At 49.3% G+C, this 20,917-nt stretch overlaps 1 protein-coding gene across 5 annotated transcripts in view; it reads left to right on the forward strand.

The window, feature by feature from the left end:
- Window positions 1-20,917, forward strand: part of RALGDS (ral guanine nucleotide dissociation stimulator) — a 125,438-nt gene that overhangs the window by 36,825 nt on the left and 67,696 nt on the right. Inside the window, exon 1 of one of the 5 annotated variants that reach the window (XM_053282223.1) lies at window positions 11,835-12,263. The exons of 2 other annotated variants lie outside the window; for them this stretch is intronic. In XM_053282223.1, coding sequence (XP_053138198.1) covers window positions 12,033-12,263 — 231 coding nt within the window. In that variant the 5' untranslated portion in view covers window positions 11,835-12,032. Of the gene's footprint in view, window positions 1-11,834; window positions 12,264-20,917 lie in introns of those variants that run through there. 2 more of the 5 variants (XM_053282222.1, XM_053282224.1) reach the window with 2 other exon arrangements.

A 20,917-nucleotide genomic window follows, 5' to 3' on the forward strand; every position in this document is an offset into this window, starting at 1 on the left:
TGAAAGTGAGGGGGCAGAGGATTGGGAGCGGTGAGAGGAAAGAGGTATTTATTATTATTGTTATTATTTATTTATTTATTTATTTATTTGATTTAATTAATAATAATAATAGTGGGCTCCAGTCCAGTGGCCAGGCCAGTAAAGTAGGCGACAGGCAACTGGTCTCAAGCCACTGCTGGCTGTCGGCAAGAATTTTTCATGGCCGCTGCTGTTGCACCGGAACTTTACTTCCTGTGGGCCAGACCTAGCCCCCGGGCCGTAGGCTGTACACAGGCCTGCTCTGGCCCATACTGACCCACCCCAGGTTCTCCTCCTTGGTCATGCTGAAGTGTGACACGAACCAGGAACTGGCACCGTGCGATTCCTTGCAAAGTTACGCCCAAGGTGCCGAACGTTTCCGCTCCCCTTTAGCGTACCCTCACACCAGCTCTCTCTTCTTCACGCTCGGGGGACTTGGGCAGAGAGGGAGCAGGTGAGAGACTCCGAGGAGGACAGGACGGTGGTATAGGGAGGGGGGAAATAGAATACCTTGCAAGTACCGCTGGTTTCGGTCTTGCAGCTCCCCCCTCTTTCAAAAAAACAGCGGTGTGTGTTTGTTTGTTCGTTCATTCGATTTCTGCCCCGCCCTTCCAAAAACGGTTCAGAGGGGTTTACACAGAGAAGTAATAAATAAATAAGATGTCTCCCTGTCCCCAAAAGGGCTCACAATCTAAAGAGGAACACAAGATAGACACCAGCCACAGTCACTGGGGGGGGGGATGCTGTGCTGGGGTCGGATAGGGCCAGTTGCTGTCCCCCTGCTAAATACAAAGAGAATCGCCACGTTAAAAGGTGCCTCTTTGCCCAGTTAGCAGGGGTCAATGTGCAGTCCAGGGTTCCCGTAGCTCAGTTGGGGAGCATCTGCTTTGCATGGAGAAGACCCCAGATCCAGCCCCTACAACATCTCCGGGTAGGGCTGGGGACTCTCTCTCTGAAACTCCAGAGGGCTGCTGCCAGTCAGTGCTGGACTAGTATGACCCAATGGTCTGACTCTGTATAAGGCAGCATCCGAGATATCTGTGCTCTCAAAAAGGGGTCCCCAGCAGTGTCCTTTCTAAATTTTTTTCTTCTGTGTGCGGAATGAGTGTTCTTTGTGATGCTGCCATCCACCTCAATTCAAGCTGGTGGGCACATAAACGTTTGAGGCGCGGCTGGGCTAACTTGTGGACTGCCTAACTGATCTGGACCAAATTTAGTCCAGTTGTAGGGATAGTGAAAGGAGAATAGGCAGATTTGTTCTCCCTAGAGCAACCTTGTTTAATATTAAAAACACAATCCAGACCTGCTGGTTCTGCCACTGGGACACCCTTTGCTGGGAACATTCTCCTCGGCTTTCCCTTTTGGACCAGGACCAGGTGAGCCGTAGTGTTTAACTGCAGAAAGTACCAAGCAGGAGGAGAGAAAAGTGGCCTGCAGAATTACGCACTCGGCAGTTATTCATGTATTTATGTTAAAGACGATAGATACCATGTTCACCACACAGACTTGGCCACAGCATGTCTTCTAATGTGGGAGTTGTCCACCTTGGATCCCCAGATCGTTTTGGACTACCACTCCCATCATCCCATGTCATGACGGCATCTCGCCGTCGTGGCAGGGGCTGATGGGAGTGGTAGTCCAGCACTACTTGGGGACGCAAGTTTGAGAACACGTGTTCTAAAGTTCTTTGGGTGCCATTTAGATGTTGAAAGATTGTGATCGGAATCTCCTGTCAAGGTAGGGGTGTGTGTGTACTTAAGAGCAGTTGCTTTCATTGAGACAACGAAACTGGGAGCATCCAAGCAACCCTCACCTCGGTTGCTGCTTCTAATTATCTTTTTGTCTGGTTTGTCTCGCCGATATCCCACTGTAAGTTACAAAAATCCATAAATGGGGGCTGTTTTTTGATGGCACGTTTTCAATGTCTCTCTCCCGTCTTCAGTCCAAATACAGTTTTGTAATTTTGGACATAATCCCCCCCCCCCATTATTCAGATATTGTTGGCATTTTCCATGTATTTTCCTAGCTGCTACATCATGCAGGGCGTTAACTGTTTTGTGTTGTGCTTTTAGGTTTCCCATGTTAACAACAACAGCAAAATAAAACCAGACATGATTATTTTTAACAGTAATATTCTGCTGATTTATACCACGGCAGTACCCCTTAGATTCTACACTATGGCCTAGTAGGTGAAATGCACCTATTTCTAGTAGGTGAAATTCTGGAGGTGTGGCTGGTTGTAGAATCATAGAAATTTAAAGCTAAAAGGGTGCTTGAAGGTTGTCTAGTCCACCCTGAGTGGGAAAAGCCAGTTATATGCTTTCTTTACCAAAGATAATGCGTCGATTCTTTTTTCTGGGGTTTGAGCATTTTTCTTTACTTCCAAACGAGAGAGAGAGTGTGTGTGTGTGTGTGTGTGTGTGTGTGTGTAAGGAAATGAAAAAAAGGTTGATGGTTACAGGGGGGAAAACTTGTGTATAGCTTAAGAAAGGGTTAACTGCCCCATAATTCCGTCTTCTGAGACTGCCGGATCAAACTCCATGCTGCTCAACAGGTTGTCGATCAACGCACAGTGAAAGTGTTGCTATAAATACAGGCAGCTTCCACAAAACCTATAATTAGCAAAAACCTCTGGGGCTTTGGTGGGGCGTTGCCTGCTGGCTGAGGTCATGGCGGCAAGGAGGAGACCTGTGTGGCTGCTGATTGCGCCTGCACACCTGTCCAGGTTCAGTGAGCCTTAACAGCATCTTTCTCCTGGGGGTGGTTGTTAGTCTCGCCATAATAAGAGGGGGCTGAGGACAGCCCAAGTTACTCAGGCTCAGAGTAGGTGGAGGTTTCTGTAGCTCTAGAGATCACGGTCTTGACTCTGGATCAGGGAGTATATTTACCGCAGGTGAGGGAAGCCAACGGTCATGAGCTTGGGGGATGCTCATCATTTCGCTGAGCAAAACACCACGACCAATTGAACTACGTGCTCTCCACATGGACGCCATTTTGTTCCATTTTGTGATGCAGGGGTTCTCAGGCCTGGGGTCCCCAGATGGTGTTGGACTACAATTCCCATCATCCTCAGCGCCAATGGCCAAATGCCACTGGGCCTGGGGCTGATGGGAGATGTAGTCCAACATGTAGTCCAACATCATCTGGGGACTGAGGTCTGAGAACCTGTGCCTTAATGAAGAGTCAGTTTGGTGTAATGGTTAGAGAGCTGGACTAGGCCCAGGAAGACCCGAGTTCAAATCCCCCTTCAGCCATGAGACTTGCTGGGTGACTCTGGGCCAGTCACGTCTCTGTCAGCCTAACCTACTTCACAGGGTTGTTGTGGGGAGGAACTTAAGTATGTAGTGCACCGCTTTGGGTTCCTTGGAGGAAGAGCGGGATATAAAATCTACAATAAATAAATAGTGAAGCTGTCTCCATGGCTGACGCCTTAAACCTGGTGACAGCCTCAAAATTGAGTCCCAGAACATGTGGAGTAATAATTTTGTCCTATCGAGTAATTAAAATGGTCTTGAACCACAGCATAATAGTTGCCTCAGAGTGAACAGTTGGCTGTGGTGGGGAGCTGGTTTTGTGGTACCCAATAGGACTTAGGAACACAGGAAGCTGCCATATACTGAGTCAGACCCTTGGTCCACCTCTCTCAGTATTGTCTACCCATACTGGCAGCGGCTCCTCCAAGGTTGCAGGCAGGAGTCTCTCTCAGCCCGATCTTGGAGATGCTGCCAGGGAGGGAATGTGTCCCCTTTGCTAAGCAGGGTTCACCCTGGTTGCATATGAATGGGAGGCTTGATGTGTGAGCGCTGTAAGATCTTCTCTTTAGGGGATGGAGCCACTCTGGGAAGAGCATCTTTTGAAAAACAAAAAACCAAAAACCAGCGCAGCCAAGATCTTGGCAAACACCAGCCTCGTTGAAGAGTGGAGCTGCCTCAGCAAGGAGCTCTCTGCCCGTGGCTGACTCACTTGCCAAGTCATGCTACCTGATTCCCAGAAACACACGATATGAAATCTCTCTCTGCATTTTAACTAGCCTGAGCTCATCCTCTGGTATTTCTCCGGGTCTGTTCCTTTAAGCCAGTGAACGCCAGATGCTCGGCCATGCATCTAAACCAGGGATGCTCAACCTCAGGTCCCTGGATGGTGTTGGACTACAATTCCCGTCGTCCACTACCTTTTGGCTGTGGATGATGGGAGTTGTAGTCCACCCGGGGCCCCAAGTTTGAAGACACTTGGATTCTAAGCAGTCACTTTCTTTGTTCTTCAGGGTAAGTGAGAATGGCTGGTACGGAAACCAGATGGACAAGCCTTATAACCTGAGGGCAACTTCACCATTCTTGAGCAAGTTTTTTTTAAAAAAATATAATCATTATTATTTTATAAGGGAGTGTGATTCTTTCTAAACTTTCTGGCTGTCAGCGAGCCACCAGCAATTTATGTAGGAATGTGTTGGCCGGTGGACTACTAACCTTTTCACTGACTACTAGCTTCTGCAGAGCTCTGTAAATCCATAGATGAATTCTCGCTTGCCATCTGTTTTATCTTAGCTAGGTTCAGCCGTGCTCTCCCAGGTTTTGAAGATCCAAATGAGGGAGATTCGGGATCTTTCCAACGTTAAAAAGACCCACACTTTCCCTTGCGTTGATTTGTGGTGTTTTATTGTAAACCACCTGGAGACGTGGGTTTTCAGCAGTATATAAATATGTATATAAATAAAATATTTGCTTTAATACACATCCAGCCTAGACCAGGATTCCCAACCTTGGGTATTGCAGGACTACAATTCCCATCATCCCCATCTTTTGCCATTGTGACTGTAGATGATGAGAGTCGTAGTCCAACAACATCGAGATGATGAGGCTCTGCCCTCCTCATTTCCTTGACCCCTTTTGCTCTGCGGCACTCCAGCTCCCATTTCTTTCTTCTTCTTTAAATATTATTGGAAGCAGGATATTTTGTTCAAAACAAATAAATGCAGCTGTGTTTGATTTGCATATTTTAAGAAGCAGAGAGTTTGGGTCTAGTCAAGGGACTATTTCAGGACATCCCTACACAGTCCTGCATCAAATGGCCTTATTCTGTGCATCTACTTAGAAGTAACTTCTGCTGAGGTAAGTGGGTGTTCCTTCAAAATGAATGCATCTTAGAATGCAGCCGAATACAGATATAATTAAGTTATTTCCATTGCTGGTGTGACCTACAGAGAGTTGTCAGCCTTTGCACATCACTCCTGCTCACGCCCATGTTCAGTGCTGGGGGAAACACAGCCTAATCGCCTTCCGTTCCCGGAACGCATTGCTCAGGCTGTTGAAAGATGCCGTTTGGAGATGTTACCTCAGTTCTTGGAGACGGTCCCGGTTGTGATACGAGAAGCAGGAGGAAGCCCAGGTGAGATCCCCTGCTTGGCATAAATCAACCGGTTCCAATTACAACCTCAGTGATTCCTGATAATTGCTCAATTTGGGGATAAACCGATCTCTGTCTTTTGTTTTCAGACTCTGTTCCGGGACACGGCTTCCTTGGAAGTGTGTCGGGAACAGGGGTGACTCTAATGGCTTCATTAGGGGAGCAAGGATTTTGCTCTACATTGAATACATGAATGTTAATTTATTAAGGAAGCCTGCATGGCACTTCCAAACTTATTCAGAAAATGGGCCAGATAGTTCACAATATTAGGCCTGTGTGTTATCATTAAAACCAGAATAGAAGCTGGGTTAGTTCTTTTGCATGATTGCAAGAACCCATGCAACTTCTTCCAATGCAGGTTGCTCAAAACAGGGTAGGCCAGCTTTTGTGCCCTGCTCTTAATTATTATTTTTTAAAATATTTTTACATTTTATATCCCGCTCTTCCTCCAAGGAGCCCCGAGTGGTGTACTAGGTTTCTTAGGTTTCTCCACACAACAACCCTGTGAAGTAGGTTAGGCTGAGAGAGAAGTGACTGGCCCAGAGTCACCCAGCTAGTCTCATGGCTGAATGGGGATTTGAACTCGGGTCTCCCCGGTCCTAGTCCAGCACTCTAACCACTACACCATGCTGGCTCTTATCTTAATCAAGTTAGGAGAAGAAGAAAGCTTTCCTGCCTTGCTTTGCTGGTTGCATAGAGCCCTTTAGTGTCATGCTGGATTCGGCCAAAGCTTCTAGTGGTGTGTCCCCAAGTGGTGTCCCCCCAAAGAAAACCTCTGGCCCTGGGATTTCACCTCTTGCTGTGTGCTCTTCAAGATAACTTGCTGGTCATGCCTACCATGATGTCACTTTTCATCCCACTCCTGTTTGTCCCGTTGAAGCAGGGACCCAGGAGATCAAGGCTGCTCGAAGGTTTGCGCTTCATCTGGTGGATATCAGTGGGCCCAGGCTGGCTTGAACCCGAAACCTTGCAGCTTTACTTGTTTGTTGAATTGCACACAGCAAGATCTCCCGCCATTGGGCTGATTTCAGTCAAACGTTGAAGACCGTATACACGGCCGCGTGCGGGAAATAATGCTAGAGGTCAGACTTCTAGGATCTGTTAAAAGATTGTTGGATTGAGGGCTTCTCAAGCTTGGGTCCCCAGAGGCTGTTGGACAACAAACCCCATCATCCCCTGCCACAATGGCCTGCAGGGCTCCTCAAGCTTGGGTCCTCAGAGGCTGTTGGACAACAAACCCCATCGTCCCCTGCCACAATGGCCAGCAGTGTTCTTCAAGCTTGGGCCCCCAGAGGCGGTTGGATCACAATTCCCATCATCCCCTGCCACAATGGCCTCCGGGGCTTCTCAAGCTTGAGTCCCCAGAGGCAGTTGGACTACAACTCCCATCATCCCCTGCCACCGCAGCCTTCGGTTATTGTTGTAGTCCAGCAACCACTGGGGACCCAAGCTTGAGGTTGAAATTGTTGACTAACCTCAGTGGGACTTACCCAACAGGATAAAAAGATAACCTTGTCCAATAAGCAAAGGTATTTAACCATAATCCCGTCTCCACCTTGGTGACATGAGCTTCCCAGTGGAGAAGAACCCTGCGTAGCAAAGAGGACAATTCATGCTCACTTCCCCAAGACCAGCTCTTAACCCCAAAGTTGTGGTTCTCCAGCCACGATGGTCGGAGGCATTATGGGGGTTGGAGTCAGACATCACCTGAGGATCTGAAGTTGGGAGCCCCTGAACAACACAATTCTTCTACCAAAAAAAACCACACAAGCCTTGAAAGCGACACTGCAGGGTCAAATAGCTGACTTTGCGTTTGATTTGACCCCTTTAGGACTCCATAGAGGGAGAAGTTTCCTTCCCCACTGCAGGTATTAAATGAGCATAGCAAAAGCAGCAAAAATGGCTTTCTCCTCTGTTACTGCTCTTGCGAATGGGTCAGCTTGAGTTTAGTTTGTGTGCATTTGAGTTGTGCAGACACACCCACACACATTCCTGCGTGCATCTGATGAAGCGAGTGTTAGTCTGCAAACCGTTGGCCACAGTAAATCCATGTGTGTGTTTCAGAGATCACAAGACTTCTTGTTTTCATTTTGTTGTGCGTCCAAGGTCTCCCTTGCCTGGCTTCCTCCCAGTCTAATTGCCTTGTTAGAGACCCCCCCCCCAATTAAGAAAACAAGGAGGGGGTTTAGGCTTCCCGTGTGTCCGTGCAGATTAGCTGAGCAGATCACCTTATTGAGAAGCCCATTGTCTTTTGGAGCCTGCAAACACAGAGGAAACAATAGCTTGGATTTCCTGCATTCATCTCAGCAGGCTGTTAGGTTTCCAAATCAATCCTTACTGGTCAAGTGACGGGTTAACTCTTTGCCTTCCGGCTTCCACTTAGCACCGCGCCACAGCCACTGAGTTTCTTTCTAAAGCGCCCAACCTTTTTCTTTCTTTCCTGAATTACAAATCGGACCAACTTGCTGCTTTTTACGTATTCTGGTCTAACAGCACACCTATTTAGGATTTAGAGCAAGAGCGGTTTGTCCAGAGACGAGCGCCCTGCCCGTCTCCTCATTTTTATTTTATTCTATTCATTGATCATAATTTTATACCGCCCGATATGTAAATCCCTAGGTGGTGTGCAAATTTTAATCTTAAAAATCACAAGTTAAGACACAATGAAAAGAATAGAAAAACACATGATTGAAATTATTAAAATTCTAATTAAAAGCTTGCGAGAACAGGAGAGTCTTGAGGGTCTTCCCGAAAACAAACAGAGAAGGAGATGCTCTTATTTCAGCAGGGAGCATATTCCGAAGCCCTGGGGCAGCCACAAAAAAGGCCCTGTCCTGAGTCCCCACCAGACAAGCAACTGTAACCGAACCTCTCCAGAAGACCGTAAAAGGCGGGAGGGTTAATGACAGAGGAGGGGCTCTCTTAGATAGCCTGGACTCATGCCTCTAAGAGTTACTGTTCTGGATGTTGACCAGCCCAGAGCAGTGACTCATGCAGAGATACCACGCCACACAATTTGGAAACGCCTGTTCTAGACGGATTGTGTATCAAGCGCTTATTTACAGAATGACAGAAGCCGGTGACATCTCTCTGCCCCTGCTGAAAACTGTGTTCAAATCCCTGCTCTACATAGCCCAGTCTAACATATGCAAGTTTTGGGGCTGTATAAAAATAAGTTAAATACAATAAATAAAACACTAGACTGAGCAAGGTCTAGAATTTTATCTATCTATCTATTTATTTATTTAATTTAACTTATTTTTATACTGCCCAAAACTTGCACCTTTGGGCGGTTTACAATTAAAATCATTTCAAACATTTAAATCACTAATTAAAACAATTAAAATCATTTCATTTCAAACGTTAAAATCATTTAAAACCAACATTAAAAATTGAAAACCATGACTCTGACTAAAAGCCTGGGTGAATAAATGCATCTTCCATGCCTTTTAAAAAGTTGCTGGAGATGGGGAGGCTCTTATTTCAGACACTATTTTATTTATTTATTTTTTATTTTTACATTTCTATACCGCCTTTCGTTAAAAACGCAACCCCAAGGCGGTTTACAAAAATTAAAACATACAATTAAAAAGCAATAAAAAACATCAAGCTAAAAACATATAAAAACAGCCATAAAAACAATACAACAGATAAGACACAATTTTGGAAATACAAGATAATACACTAGAGTTATCAATGTTTCTATTTCCTGCTCCTACACTCTTACTAGCAGCTTGCTCTCTAGATATTAGCCGGTCATCCCACCGGTTTCGATGCCGTGAAAAGCTTTCATCAGCTGACACCTCCCGTTCACGCTGGCACAGGCGGGAGTGGGTGGGGAGTTGGCAACCCAAGATTATGTTGGACTACAACTCCCATCCTCCCCTGCTGAGCTTTTTTTTTTAAGACAAGCACCTCCTTCATTAAATGCATGAAGTGGGCAGTGAAAATGCTGGAGATGCATGCAGGTATACAAGGCACAAGAACAGAGCAGGGCTTCGTTTGTTTGTTTGTTTGATTCATTTGATTTCTATATCGCCCTTCCAAAAATGGCTCAGAGAAATAACAAACAAAGAAATAACACAGAGAAATAACAAACAAATGAGATGGCTCCCTGTCCCCGAAGGGCTCACAATCTAAAAAGAAACATAAGAGAGACCCCAGCAACAGCCACTGGAGGTCCTGTGCTGGGGGTGGAGAGGGCCACTTAGTCTGATCTTTTGGCTGCTGCCTTTGCCAGTGACCGGATAGATTTTAAAATAAGCATCGTTCTTCTTCTCGGCGTTCAGAGGATGAAAAGAATGTATACCAAGGTGACATCTGCCATGCCAGGGGTACTGTAACCCAATCCTCCTTTTAGGCTTCAAACAGATGCAGTAGCATCTATTTGCCCTTTCCTCCAGGTTAAGGGCATGACATGTTTATGATCCATCTGTACAGCCAGAAGTCTGTCTCTTCTCGTTCGTGTGTGCGCGCTCTCTCTCTCTCGTACTGAGGAGTTGGGGGGAGTCTGTTTTGCAAGGATGTATGCAAATGCATGATCGTTGTAAAGCCTTTTCATGCTCTCTTGAGATCAGTGGGCATGTTAAGCAGATTGCATTCCAGTGCAAATTGGGGGACCACACCTGTTGAACTTCTGGACTTGCTTGCTTTGCCCCATGCTCCAAGAACAGACATCGGCAGCTGCCCACTACTGAGTCAGACCCTTGATCTGTCTAGCACAGCATTGTCTACACTGGCTGGCAGCAGCTCTCCAAGGTTTCAGGCCAGAGTCTTTCCCAGACCTACCTGGAGATGCTGCCAGGGATCGAACCGGGGGGGGGGGGGCTTCTGCAGCCAAAGCAGCTGCTCTACTCACTGAACCAAACTGCTTAACTCTCACTTTTGTCATTTGCAACTCAGCTCTCCTAGGAACAGAGAAAACTGTGCAATGTGTGCACATAGTCCAGGAATGGCCCAGCAGAGGCTCTTGCCAGCTGTTGCTGGACTACGCCTCCCATCACCCACTTCAGTAAGTCTTGTTGGGGGGTGATTGGATTTGTAGTCCACCAGCCGCCAGAGAGCCTCAGCTTAGTCCAGCCCTGCACAACGTAAGGCCCGGGGCTGCATCTGGCCCACAAAGCTTGGCATTTGTGTGGGTCTGGCATCGTCAGGTGCCCCACTGACTGAGAAGGATCAGGGCTTATTTTCTGCCTGCTCTTCTGGGTTAAAACTGTGGGCCCCGGGGGGGAGGGAAAGACCTACTAGTAATTGCTTTAATTAATTTAACTGAAATAACGCACTGAAAATGGACCACCTCCCACCTTGCCACCCCAATACAACAAGTCCTGGTTGTTTCTGGCCCACTGGGGCATTTGAGTTGTGCCCCCCTGGCTGAGGAGTGCTGTGGAAAGACTCCAGAGCTGGGGCCAGGGCTATAGCTCAGGGGTGGAGCGTCTGCTTTGCAGGCAGAAGGTCCTGGTCTGGTGGTAGCCAGCATGACTTGTCCCCTTAGCTAAGCAGGGTCTGCCCTGATTGCATATGAATGGGAGACTAGAAGTGTGAACACTGTAAAAGGTTCTCCTCAGGGATGGAGCCGCTCTGGGAAGAGCATCTAGGTTCCCAGTTCCCTCCCTGGCAGCATCTCCAAGACAGGGCTGAGAGACACACTCCTGCCTGCAACCTTGGAGAAGCCGCTGCCAGTCTGTGAAGACAATACTGAGCTAGATGGGCCAATGGTCTGACTCAGTATATGGCAGTTTCCTAATCTCTGGCAGCACCTCCAGGCAGGGCTGGGGGAAGTCCCCTAGCATCTTCGAGAGATGCTGCCAGTCAGAGTAAACAAACACTGCTGAGTTAGCTGGACCAATGGTTTGACTCGCGCACGTGTGCGCGCACAAAAAAAAAAAAAGGTAAGCAATGGGAGCACAAGGCTGTGAAATTGGAGAGGTGCTGGCTGGGATGTTTCTGTGCTTGCAATCGCATCCCTCGGGCTTTCTTTTTCGGCTGTGAGCCCTTTGGGGACAAGGAGCCGTCGTGCTTATTTGTGCACATCTCCGTCGCCCACTTTAGGAACTTGGGCTTGAAAAGCGGCCCATAAATGCTTGTGGCGGCAGCGGCAGCAGCAGCAGCACGCAGAGCTCACCGAAAGCCGCTCCGCCATCCCGCCCACGTGAGCGCGCGCCCCAGTTCGCCGCCCGCCCCCCCGTCCCGCGGTGGGTCTGTCAGCTGCCGCTCCCCGGCGGGGACGAGCCGCGGCTGTTCCTTGCGCGCTGGGGCGCTAGAGGGCAGCAGGGCCGCGGAGGGAAGCCGCCAGCGGGCGCTTTCGCTTTCGCCCCCGCCGCTGCGGGTGACATCAGGCCTTGTGGCGGAGGGGCGGGTCGCGGCAGCTGCCCGATGAAGTCTGGGCCAGGGCGGGAGGCGTGAGCAGAGTCCCGCTGCTGCTGCTGGGCGGAGGCAGCGAGGCGAGAGCGGGCCAAGCCGTGCGTAAAGGCGCAGCGTCCCAGCCGGGCGCAGCGGGCTCTCCAAGGCGCCCTCTCCTCCTCCTCCTCCTCCGCCGCCGCCGAGGGCCTCCCCGCAGGGCATGGCGGCGAGGTAGCGCGCCGCAGGAGCCGGCCCGCCCGCCCCCTCCGATGGTGAACCTCATGTGGTCCGAGCTGCTCCAGGATGAGCGCCCCAAAGGAGCGGCGGCGGCGGCAGGCGGCGGCGGCGGCGGCTGCTGCAGCCCGGAGCGACTGTTCGAAGGCTCCCGGCGGCTGCGGAGCCTGTGGGACGGCGTGCGGCTGGAGGTGGCCGCCGAGAGCTGCAGCCCGGTGGTGCTGCACAGCTTCACCCAGCTCGATCCGGACCTGCCCCCGCTGGAGGTAGGCGGGCGCGCGGGGATGCGGGGTGGGGGGGCTCGCGTGGGCAGCCTCGGAGGGGCGGCGGCGTGGGCGATCCCTCCGATGCCCAGCCGCGCTCCTCTCCCCTCCTCTTCCCTGGCCTCCGTGCGGGCTGATTGACTCCGGAGTCACTCCACGCCGGCTGCCCAAGTCCGCCGCCCGAGCGGCTGTTCTTGCTGCTGCCAGCCCGGTAGCCGCGCCTTCCGGGCCCCCCACAGGGCTGTGTGCAGCGGAGACGCTGGGGGGAAAACCCCGTGAAGCGGACTCGACCCGGAGAGGCAGCAACCGGAGCCACACGCACCGCGCTCCTCTTCTGTCTCTGCTGGAGTGTTGAGAGCTGTGGAGGGGGTCCTGGATCAGGGGCAGAGCAGCTGCTTGGCGTGCAGAAGGTGGCCGGTTCCAGCTGCTGCCTGTCAGAGCCGTACTGAGTGCTACTGCTGCCAGTCAGAGTAGTGCTGCGTGGAACAGAGCTGCTGCCAGTCAGAGTAGTACTGACAGTACTGAGCAAGATGGGCCAGCAGTCTGACTCGGTAGAAGGCAGCTTTCTATGTTCCTAGGAGAGTTGGGTTGAAAAAAGGACAAAAGTGAGAGCTAAACTGTCCTGTTCGGCCTTTGGGGATGGGGCAGTTTGGCTCAGCGGGTAGAGCATCTGCTTTTCGTGCAGACGGTCTCAGGTTCGATCCCTGGCAGCATCCCCAGTTAGGGCTGAGTCAGCCTCCTGCCTGTCAGTCTAGACAATACTGAGCTAGATGGATCAATGGTCAAAGGCAGCTTCCAATGTTCCACCCAGCAGGCCCTGTGAGCTGCGTCACACAGAACATAACGTAGCGTGCGGAATTCAGTGCCACAAGATTTAAGGAAGACAGCGTGCGTAGGTGACTTTTTCGGCTGGTTAGAGAAATGCATAGGTGATTCCGCTGTTTTTAGCCCCACTAGCTAGATGGAACCTCCATGTTCAGAGACAGTATACCTTTGAATGTGACATGCTGATTAGACCCAGTGGTGGCAGACTGCTTGTGAGCTTTCCCTTTGGGGGCATCTGGCCAGCTGTTGTCGAAAAGAGCCTGATCTAGCAAGGTAGTTTCTTTATGGGGTGCTGCACAAAGTGGCTCGATCTTTCTCCTCCTTCCCCCAGTTTCCTTCTGGTTTCCAGCCCTATGGCGTGTTAATCTCTGGAGAACCTCAGCTGGATTTACTAAGTTCCTAGACGTGTATGCATTAACTCTGAGGTGGGATGTGGGGATTTTCCCCCCCATTCTAGGACTGTTGTGGTGGTTTGCTGCCCTCCTGGAACTCTCAAGTTTCTAGGCCTGTACGTGCATGAAATTGCTGTGGCTTCCCAGCTTGAGTCTGTGTAGGGAATATCCAGATGTGAGTTGAGGGGAAAGAGTCCCAGTGTGGCTGGATTCAAATGCTGAAGATTAAAAAGAGGACTTTGGGGTATCTGCTCTTCTGTGAGATGGTGTCAGTGGAACTACTGTGTACTTGGTTCTGCCTCTTCCATGAAGACTCCTTCCAGTCTGTTCGAATTCTTGTAGAGGCCAGGCACTCACAGCTGAGATGGCCAGGCAATGTGAAAAGGCACTCCGAAGAACAGTGAACTGTTTGGTTCCAGAGAGCCAACCATAGCAAGGGTTCCCAACCTTCGGTCTCCAGAGGTGGTCGGACTACAGCACCCATCATCCCCTGCCATTGTGGCAGGGGGTGATTTGATTTGTAGTCCGACATCTGGGGACCAAAAGCAGGGAACCTTGATCTATGGGGACTTGCTTTTGAATAAGGAATCATGGTTTCATAGCAGAGGTTTTGTCCTGTGAAACTCTGGTCTCTTTGAGTTCCAAAGAGTTGAAGTCTTTTTTTCTCTCCTGTGGCGAGGCTTCTTACTTTAGAATCAAGACACGTGAGCCATAAAATTATGAATATTGTACATAGGGATTGTGGATGGAGAGAAAGCATTCACTAGAACTTGGGGCCACCCAACACGGGTGGTTTCCAGCGGGTCCGGGAACGTAAAAAAGGAAGTACTTCACACAGCACTTGGTTAACTGATGGGAATTTTCTGCTGCTATTTGCCTAGGTGACTTGAAAAGGGGATCAGGCAAACTTGCAGAGGGAAGGGTCTGTTGACCTCAGTAACCATGACGATAGCTAAACGGAGCCTCCCTATTCCGAGACAGTCTATCTCAAAAGTACCAGAGGCCGGGTGAAACACCATTGCTTTCACGCTCTGCGTGTGACCTTCCTGGGAGCCTCTTGGAAATGAAATGCTGGACCAGGCACCCCTTTGGGCTGACCCCGTCGGACTCTTCTTTCAAGTCAATGCAGCTGAGAGGCCTCTGGCCTGTTGGGTGTCCTTTGTGGGTTAGCGATGGCTTAGATTCAGTACAAGGCTGAGTGTCTGGGCTAATGATCTTTGGGGTCTCCAACCTCTCTCCTGGTGGCAAAAGCATCCTCTCTCGCACTCTTGTGATCAGTGGCGCACTTTGGACTGGACGTCCGGGTGGAGGTCCAGCCCCCTGCTGGCCTGGGGGGGCCTCCAAATGCTGGCCTGAGGGGCCCCCTCCAAATGCTATTAATTTAAGTGGCAGCGTTGTGCATGCAAAATGTGGTATCTCTCTGCAAGTCAGTGGGAAGTATCTTATTGGGAACATCTCCTAAAACACAGAACGACAAAAAAGAGTTTCCAGCTTTCCCTGAGCATGTTCTGGTGTAAAAAAAAAAAAAAGCATTGCAGCTTATCTATAGGCAGCGGTAGGAACAGTATGAGCCCCCCAAAAGGCCTTTAGGTCCAGGCTCCAAAATCAGCTCGCTGCACCTCTCCCTGTGATTGCTTTAGGCTTATTGGTCATGAGGTGACTGGTCTCCAGAATATCCATTAAGAGATGCGTTCAGTGGCTTGGTGCCGCTTAAGCATTTAATGGAAGATGCCGGCTTCCTCTCACTGCCTGCCAGAAGCGCGGAGGCTGGGCCAGAGATTTGGAGAAGAGTCGAAGAGGAAGAGAGCTGGTCTTGTGGTAGCCAGCGTGCATTGCCCCCTTTGCTAAGCAGGGTCTGCCCTGGTTTGCTTTTGAATGGGAGACCCCCATGTGTGAGCACCATAAGATCTTCCCCTCGGGGGATGGGACCACTCTGGGAAGAGCATCTCGATGCTTGTGTGCAGAAGGTTCCCAGTTCCCTCCCTGGCAGCATCTCCAAGAGCGGGCCGAGGGAGACTCCCGCCTGCAACCTTGGAGAAGCCGCTGCCAGTCAGTGTATTTATTTATGATTTATTTATTTAGTTAGTTTTACACTTCTATCCTGCTCTTCTTCTGAGGCAGTCAACAGAGCAGTGTACATGGTTATGTTTATCAGGGAGTCTGTTTGTCTGTTTGTTTATATGTAAACTGCTTTGGAAACTTTTGCTGATCTATCAATATCAGTTGCATTTGCATGTCCTTATTACCCCTTCCTCCTTCCTTCCTTCCTTCCTCTTTGGCTGTGGACAGCAGAACGTCCCTAACAAGAATCTGGCCTTTGCCAGTCGAATGAGGTTCTCAGGCCGCTGGGCTTCTTTCCCCACAAGCTGGCCCCTCTTCCAGCCCTCAGGCCTTTGGCAGAGAAGGAAGCCGGATCTGGCTGGTTGTGTACACACGTCCCGCCCGCCTGGGCCCGCCTCCGTTTCCCCTCATTTTCATTTTCTGGGGGGCGGGCGGGCGTGTGGTCATTGTTGAAAAAGCCTCATCTGGTTCTCATTATCTTGGCAAGGAGTCCCTGCAGTTCCCCTCCTCCGGGCTGGGCGGAGTCTGGAGAGGTGTGGTCCGTCTCTGGGATCCTTCTCTTTCAGGGGGGCTGAGGGGAGGGGGGCCTTCCAGCCCCCTGCATTCCAAGGGAATTATTACTGGGGGGGGGACTTGAGACCTTTTGTCCCCCTCCCCGATTTGGACTCTCCTTTTCACCTTTTCAATGCAGAGAGGAATTTGCAGAGAGTTTGCGAAGGTTGAGCAGGCTGATGAGTGTAGCTAGTGCCATTTGCAAATGTTTACGCGGTATCGCCCTCTTCTCTTCTTTCTCTCTTCTTTCTCGGAAACGGGGAACAAATTGCAGTATGTGTCTTTTCCATTCTGCCTGCAGAATAGGCAAGCATTCTGCTTCGTCAGGACATAATGGGCCCGTTGGCGCAGATTCAAGGTCTGTTTAGCCCAGCTGTTTCTGAACAGTGGGCATTCAGAAGGCTGGGTTGGCTTGCAAGTGGGCCATGAAGGCCGCCACCATCCCCTGGCATCTGGAACTTGGAGGCACGCTGTCCCTGAATATGGAGGTTTCACTTAGAGGTCCTGGCTAAGAATCATTGCTAGACCATTCCTTCACGAATGACTCCCCTTCCCTCTCACTTTTAAAGAAAGGCATTTAAACTATTGCCAATGGTCATTAAATCAGTTTGATTTAAATCAAATCCACCCTGCACCTTGTGGCAAGGAGTTCCACAGGTTAGTTACGGGATGTGTATCGATGTATTTCTTCTTGTCGGACCGTCACCTATTGCTGTTCAGTTTTACTGGGTGGATTCCACCCCCCGCACCCTCCCATGTTCTAGCATTATGAGAGAGGGGGAGAGTTTTCTTTCCATGGTGTTGATCATTTTAGCTGTGGAGTAGGTACATCTGTAAGGTTGGCAAGGTGAAGCGATATGGGAAAGCGTGATGAGGGTCATAGTGCCGAAGACCTGAGCCCTGGGACTTCTTTCAAATGCCGTCTTGGATGAACGTGCAGGACAGATAATCCGAGTGTCCCCGAGTGCGTCTTTGACTGCTTTCTCCCTCCCTTCTGCTGCTGCAGAGTCTTAGCTCAGTGCATTGTGTGTCTTGGAAAGGAGCATTGCTCTGCTGACTTGCACGTTTTGACCCTGAAAAATTCAGAAACCTTAAAAAAAACCAATCAAATCAAATGAGATCTGAGTTGGAGCAAGAATTATTTTTTGCTGGCTTTGTTTCGGTGCTGGGAAGCAAGGGGCTTGCTGGTGGCCAGTCTCTGCTGTGTCAATACGCTGGGTTTCTCTACTGACTTCTCTGGCCCGTCCGCGCTTCGGTCCTGGAGGAGGAAAAAGAAGGGGGGAGAAAATCCCAGTCTTGAATTCTCCTATCATTCAGAACCAGACACGCTTCCAGAGTTTTCTCTACGACTTTCAGGGATTAGATTCTGTGTTCCCTCTAACAGGGATTCCCAGATGTTGTTGACTACAACACCCATGATCCCCAAGCAAAAGCTATTTCAGCTGGTGATTCTGGGGATTGTAGTCAACCACATCTGGGAATCCCGGTTAGAAAGAACACTGATTAGATTTCCTTTCCCTTAAAATAATAATTACCACCACCACCACTTTTTTCTCTGTTCCCCATACTTGGATATGCGTCCCTGACTTCCCCATGTTGGGGGCAGATGTTCCTGATGCCATTTGCTGCTGTTTTAAAACAGGACTGCACTGCTGTTGTTGGACTACGATTCCCATCATCCCCACCCACAGTGGTCAATAGGGATTGTGGGAGTGGTAGTCCAGCAGCTGGAGGGCTGAAGTTGCACATCCCTGGTTTAAAACGAAACCCACCTCTCCATTAGTGGTAATACTTTAGCATGTGTATATTGTCTTTCAAGTATTTCAGATATGTTATTTCAGCCGCCCTCAATAGCAAGCTCGGTAGCATTGTGCCCCTTTTACAGATGTGCAGACTGAGTTAGTGTGTTTGTGTGTGTGTCTCTTCTGCTATTACTACCAATATTTATATACTGCTTTAAAACGCAGCGGTTTACCTAGAAAAGTAAACAATAAATCCGTGAGCTGGTTCCCTGTCCCCAAAGGGCTTTACAACCTAAGAATCTCTCTCTTAGTTTGTGACTGAGATGGATTCTGAGAAAGACCCCCACCCTTTTCAGATGTGGTTCTGAAGATGCTATATGTTAATAAAAGGTAAAGTGTGCCGTTGAGTCGGTGTCGACTCCTGGCAACCACAGGGCCCTGTGGTTTTCTTCTGGTAGAATACAGGAGGGGTTGGCCATTGCCTCCTCCCACGCAATATGAGATGATGCCTTTCAGCATCTTCCTAGATCGCTGCTGCCCGATATAGTACCAGCGGGGATTCGAACTGGCAACCTTTGGCTTGCTAATCAAGTCATTTCCCCGCTGCGCCATTAGGTGGCTAGACTGTATATTAGTACAGGTGCTGAAAGTGGAACCAGATGTCCAATGTTCCCTCTAACAGGGATTCCCAGATGTTGTAGACTACAACTCCCATAATCCCCAGCTGCAATAGCTTTTGCTTGGGGGTTATGGGCGTTGTAGTCAACAGCATCTGGGAATCCCTGTTAGAGAGAACATTGCATCCTAGTCTCCTAATCATGGAAATGCCTGCCATCATGGATATAAGAACAACAACAAAATATTTATTTACCGCTTTTCAACAAAAGTTTCCAAAGCCATTGACATAGGAAAATAATAAATAAATAAGATGAATCCCTGTCCCTAAAGGGCTCACAGTCTAAAAAGAAACCTAAGATAGACACCAGCAACAGTCACTGGAGGTACAGTGCTGGGGGTGGAGAGGGCCAATTACTCCCCCCCTGCTAAATAAAGAGAATCACCATGTTTGCCTCTTTGCCCAGTTAGCAGGGGTACGGCTTCTGCCACCAAACGACATGCTGACCTGTTAGATCTGCCTGTTCTGAATGGGATTACATCCTCCTGAAAGATCAGGTAGTAAAGGTGAAATGTGCCGTCAAGTCGATTTCAACTCCTGGCACCCACAAAGCCCTGCAGTTGTCTTTGGAAGAATACAGGAGGGGTTGACCATTGCTGTCTCCCGTGCAGTATGAGATGATGCCTTTCAGCACCTTCCTATATCACTTCTGCCTGATTCTGTATAGTACCAGCGGGGGTTCGAACCGGCAACCTTCTGCTTGTTAGTCCAGCATTTCCCCACTGCGCCACTTACGATGATATAGCCTGGGAGTAATCTGGACCCACACATCTCCCTTATATCTCAGGTTGAGGCCTGGGGTGCCTTTTTTATCCGCTTCAGCCGATAGGCCAGCTCTGTTCATTTCTTGAGATAAGCAACCTTCAGAAAGTGGTGCAAATGCTGGTTACAACCAGGCTGGACTACTGCAGTGGGGTCTGTGTGGGGCTGCCTTTGTACGTAGTCCGCAAATGCAACTGGTGCAGATTCATGCACCTCCGGCTGATCTCCGGGGCTCTCCGAAGAGACCACATTACTCCCAATTGTAAAAGGTTGACACTGGCTGTCCATGAATTTCGGAGCCAAATACTGTTTGGTTATTACCTATAAAGTCCTGAATGACTTCGGCCCAGGATATTTCAGAGAGCACCACCTTCTTTCTGAACCCCGCCGGGCCACCCCCTATTAAGATAACCAGGGGAGGTCTGGTTTCTGCTGCCACCAGCTTGCTTGGTGGCAACCCAAAACCGGCCCTTCTCTAGGGTGGCCCCAGGGCTCTGGAACCCGCTTCCAAATGAAATGAGAACCTCCCCCTTTCTGGCTGTTTTTCAAGCGACTCTTGAAAACGCACCTATTTTATCAGGTTTTTAGTTTATAAAGTTTTAAGGTTTTGATGGTTGATGTGTCTTGTGTGATTTAAGGTTTTAATTGTTGTGTTTTAAAGTTCACAACAGCATTTATATTCTGCTTTTCAACAAAGGTTTCCGAAGCCGTTTACATAGTGAAATAATAAATAAAAATAAGACGGCTCCCTGTCCCCAAAGGGCTCACAATCTAAAAAGAAACACAAGATAGACACCAGCAACAGTCACTGGAAGTACTGTGCTGGGGATGGATAGGGCCAGTTGCTCTCCCCCTGCTGAATAAAGAGAATCACCACATTAAAAAGGTGACTCTTTTCCCAGTTAGCAGGGGTTTTAAATCGACCAGAGATTTTATATGGGGCAGTGTATACAGACATGGAGAAATATGTTGGTACCTCTCCACGAAAAAAAGAAGAACCCACAATTGTCTCTGAAATAACTTGAAACTGAAAAACGTAATTGGCACCCATCATTGTTTATTCTGCATTGAACAAAAAATCAGACTTTGCTTTAGAGTTTTGATGCAACCGGATATTTCAAATAATAACACAAATGAAAATGGCATGGACAAACATGATGGGACCCTCAACCTAATATGTTGTTGCACAACCTTTAGAGGCAATCACAGCAAACAAGCCATTCCTGTAGCTCTCAATGAGACTTCTGCACCTGTCAACAGGTAGTTTGGCCCACGCTTCCTGAGCAAACTGCTCCAGCTGTGTCAGGTTGGAAGGGTGCCTTCTCCAGGCTGCACGTTTCAGTTCTTTCCATAGATGTTCGATAGGATTCCAATCAGGGATTCCAATCACAGAAGGCCACTTCAGAATAGCCCAATGTTTTGTTCTTAGCCACTCTTGGGTGCTTTTGGCTGTGTGTTTGGGGTCATGAGCCTGTTGGAGGATCCATGACCTGCGACTGAGACAGAGCTTTCTGACACTGGGCAGTACATTTCGCTCCAGAACGTCTGGATAGTCTTGAGATTTCACTGGTCCCTGCACAGACTCAAGGCACCCCGTGCCAGACGCAGCAAAGCAGCCCGCAAACATAACCGAGCCTCCTCCATGTT

Source organism: Hemicordylus capensis, chromosome 17 (assembly GCF_027244095.1).
Source record: "Hemicordylus capensis ecotype Gifberg chromosome 17, rHemCap1.1.pri, whole genome shotgun sequence".
Lineage (NCBI taxonomy): Eukaryota > Metazoa > Chordata > Lepidosauria > Squamata > Cordylidae > Hemicordylus > Hemicordylus capensis.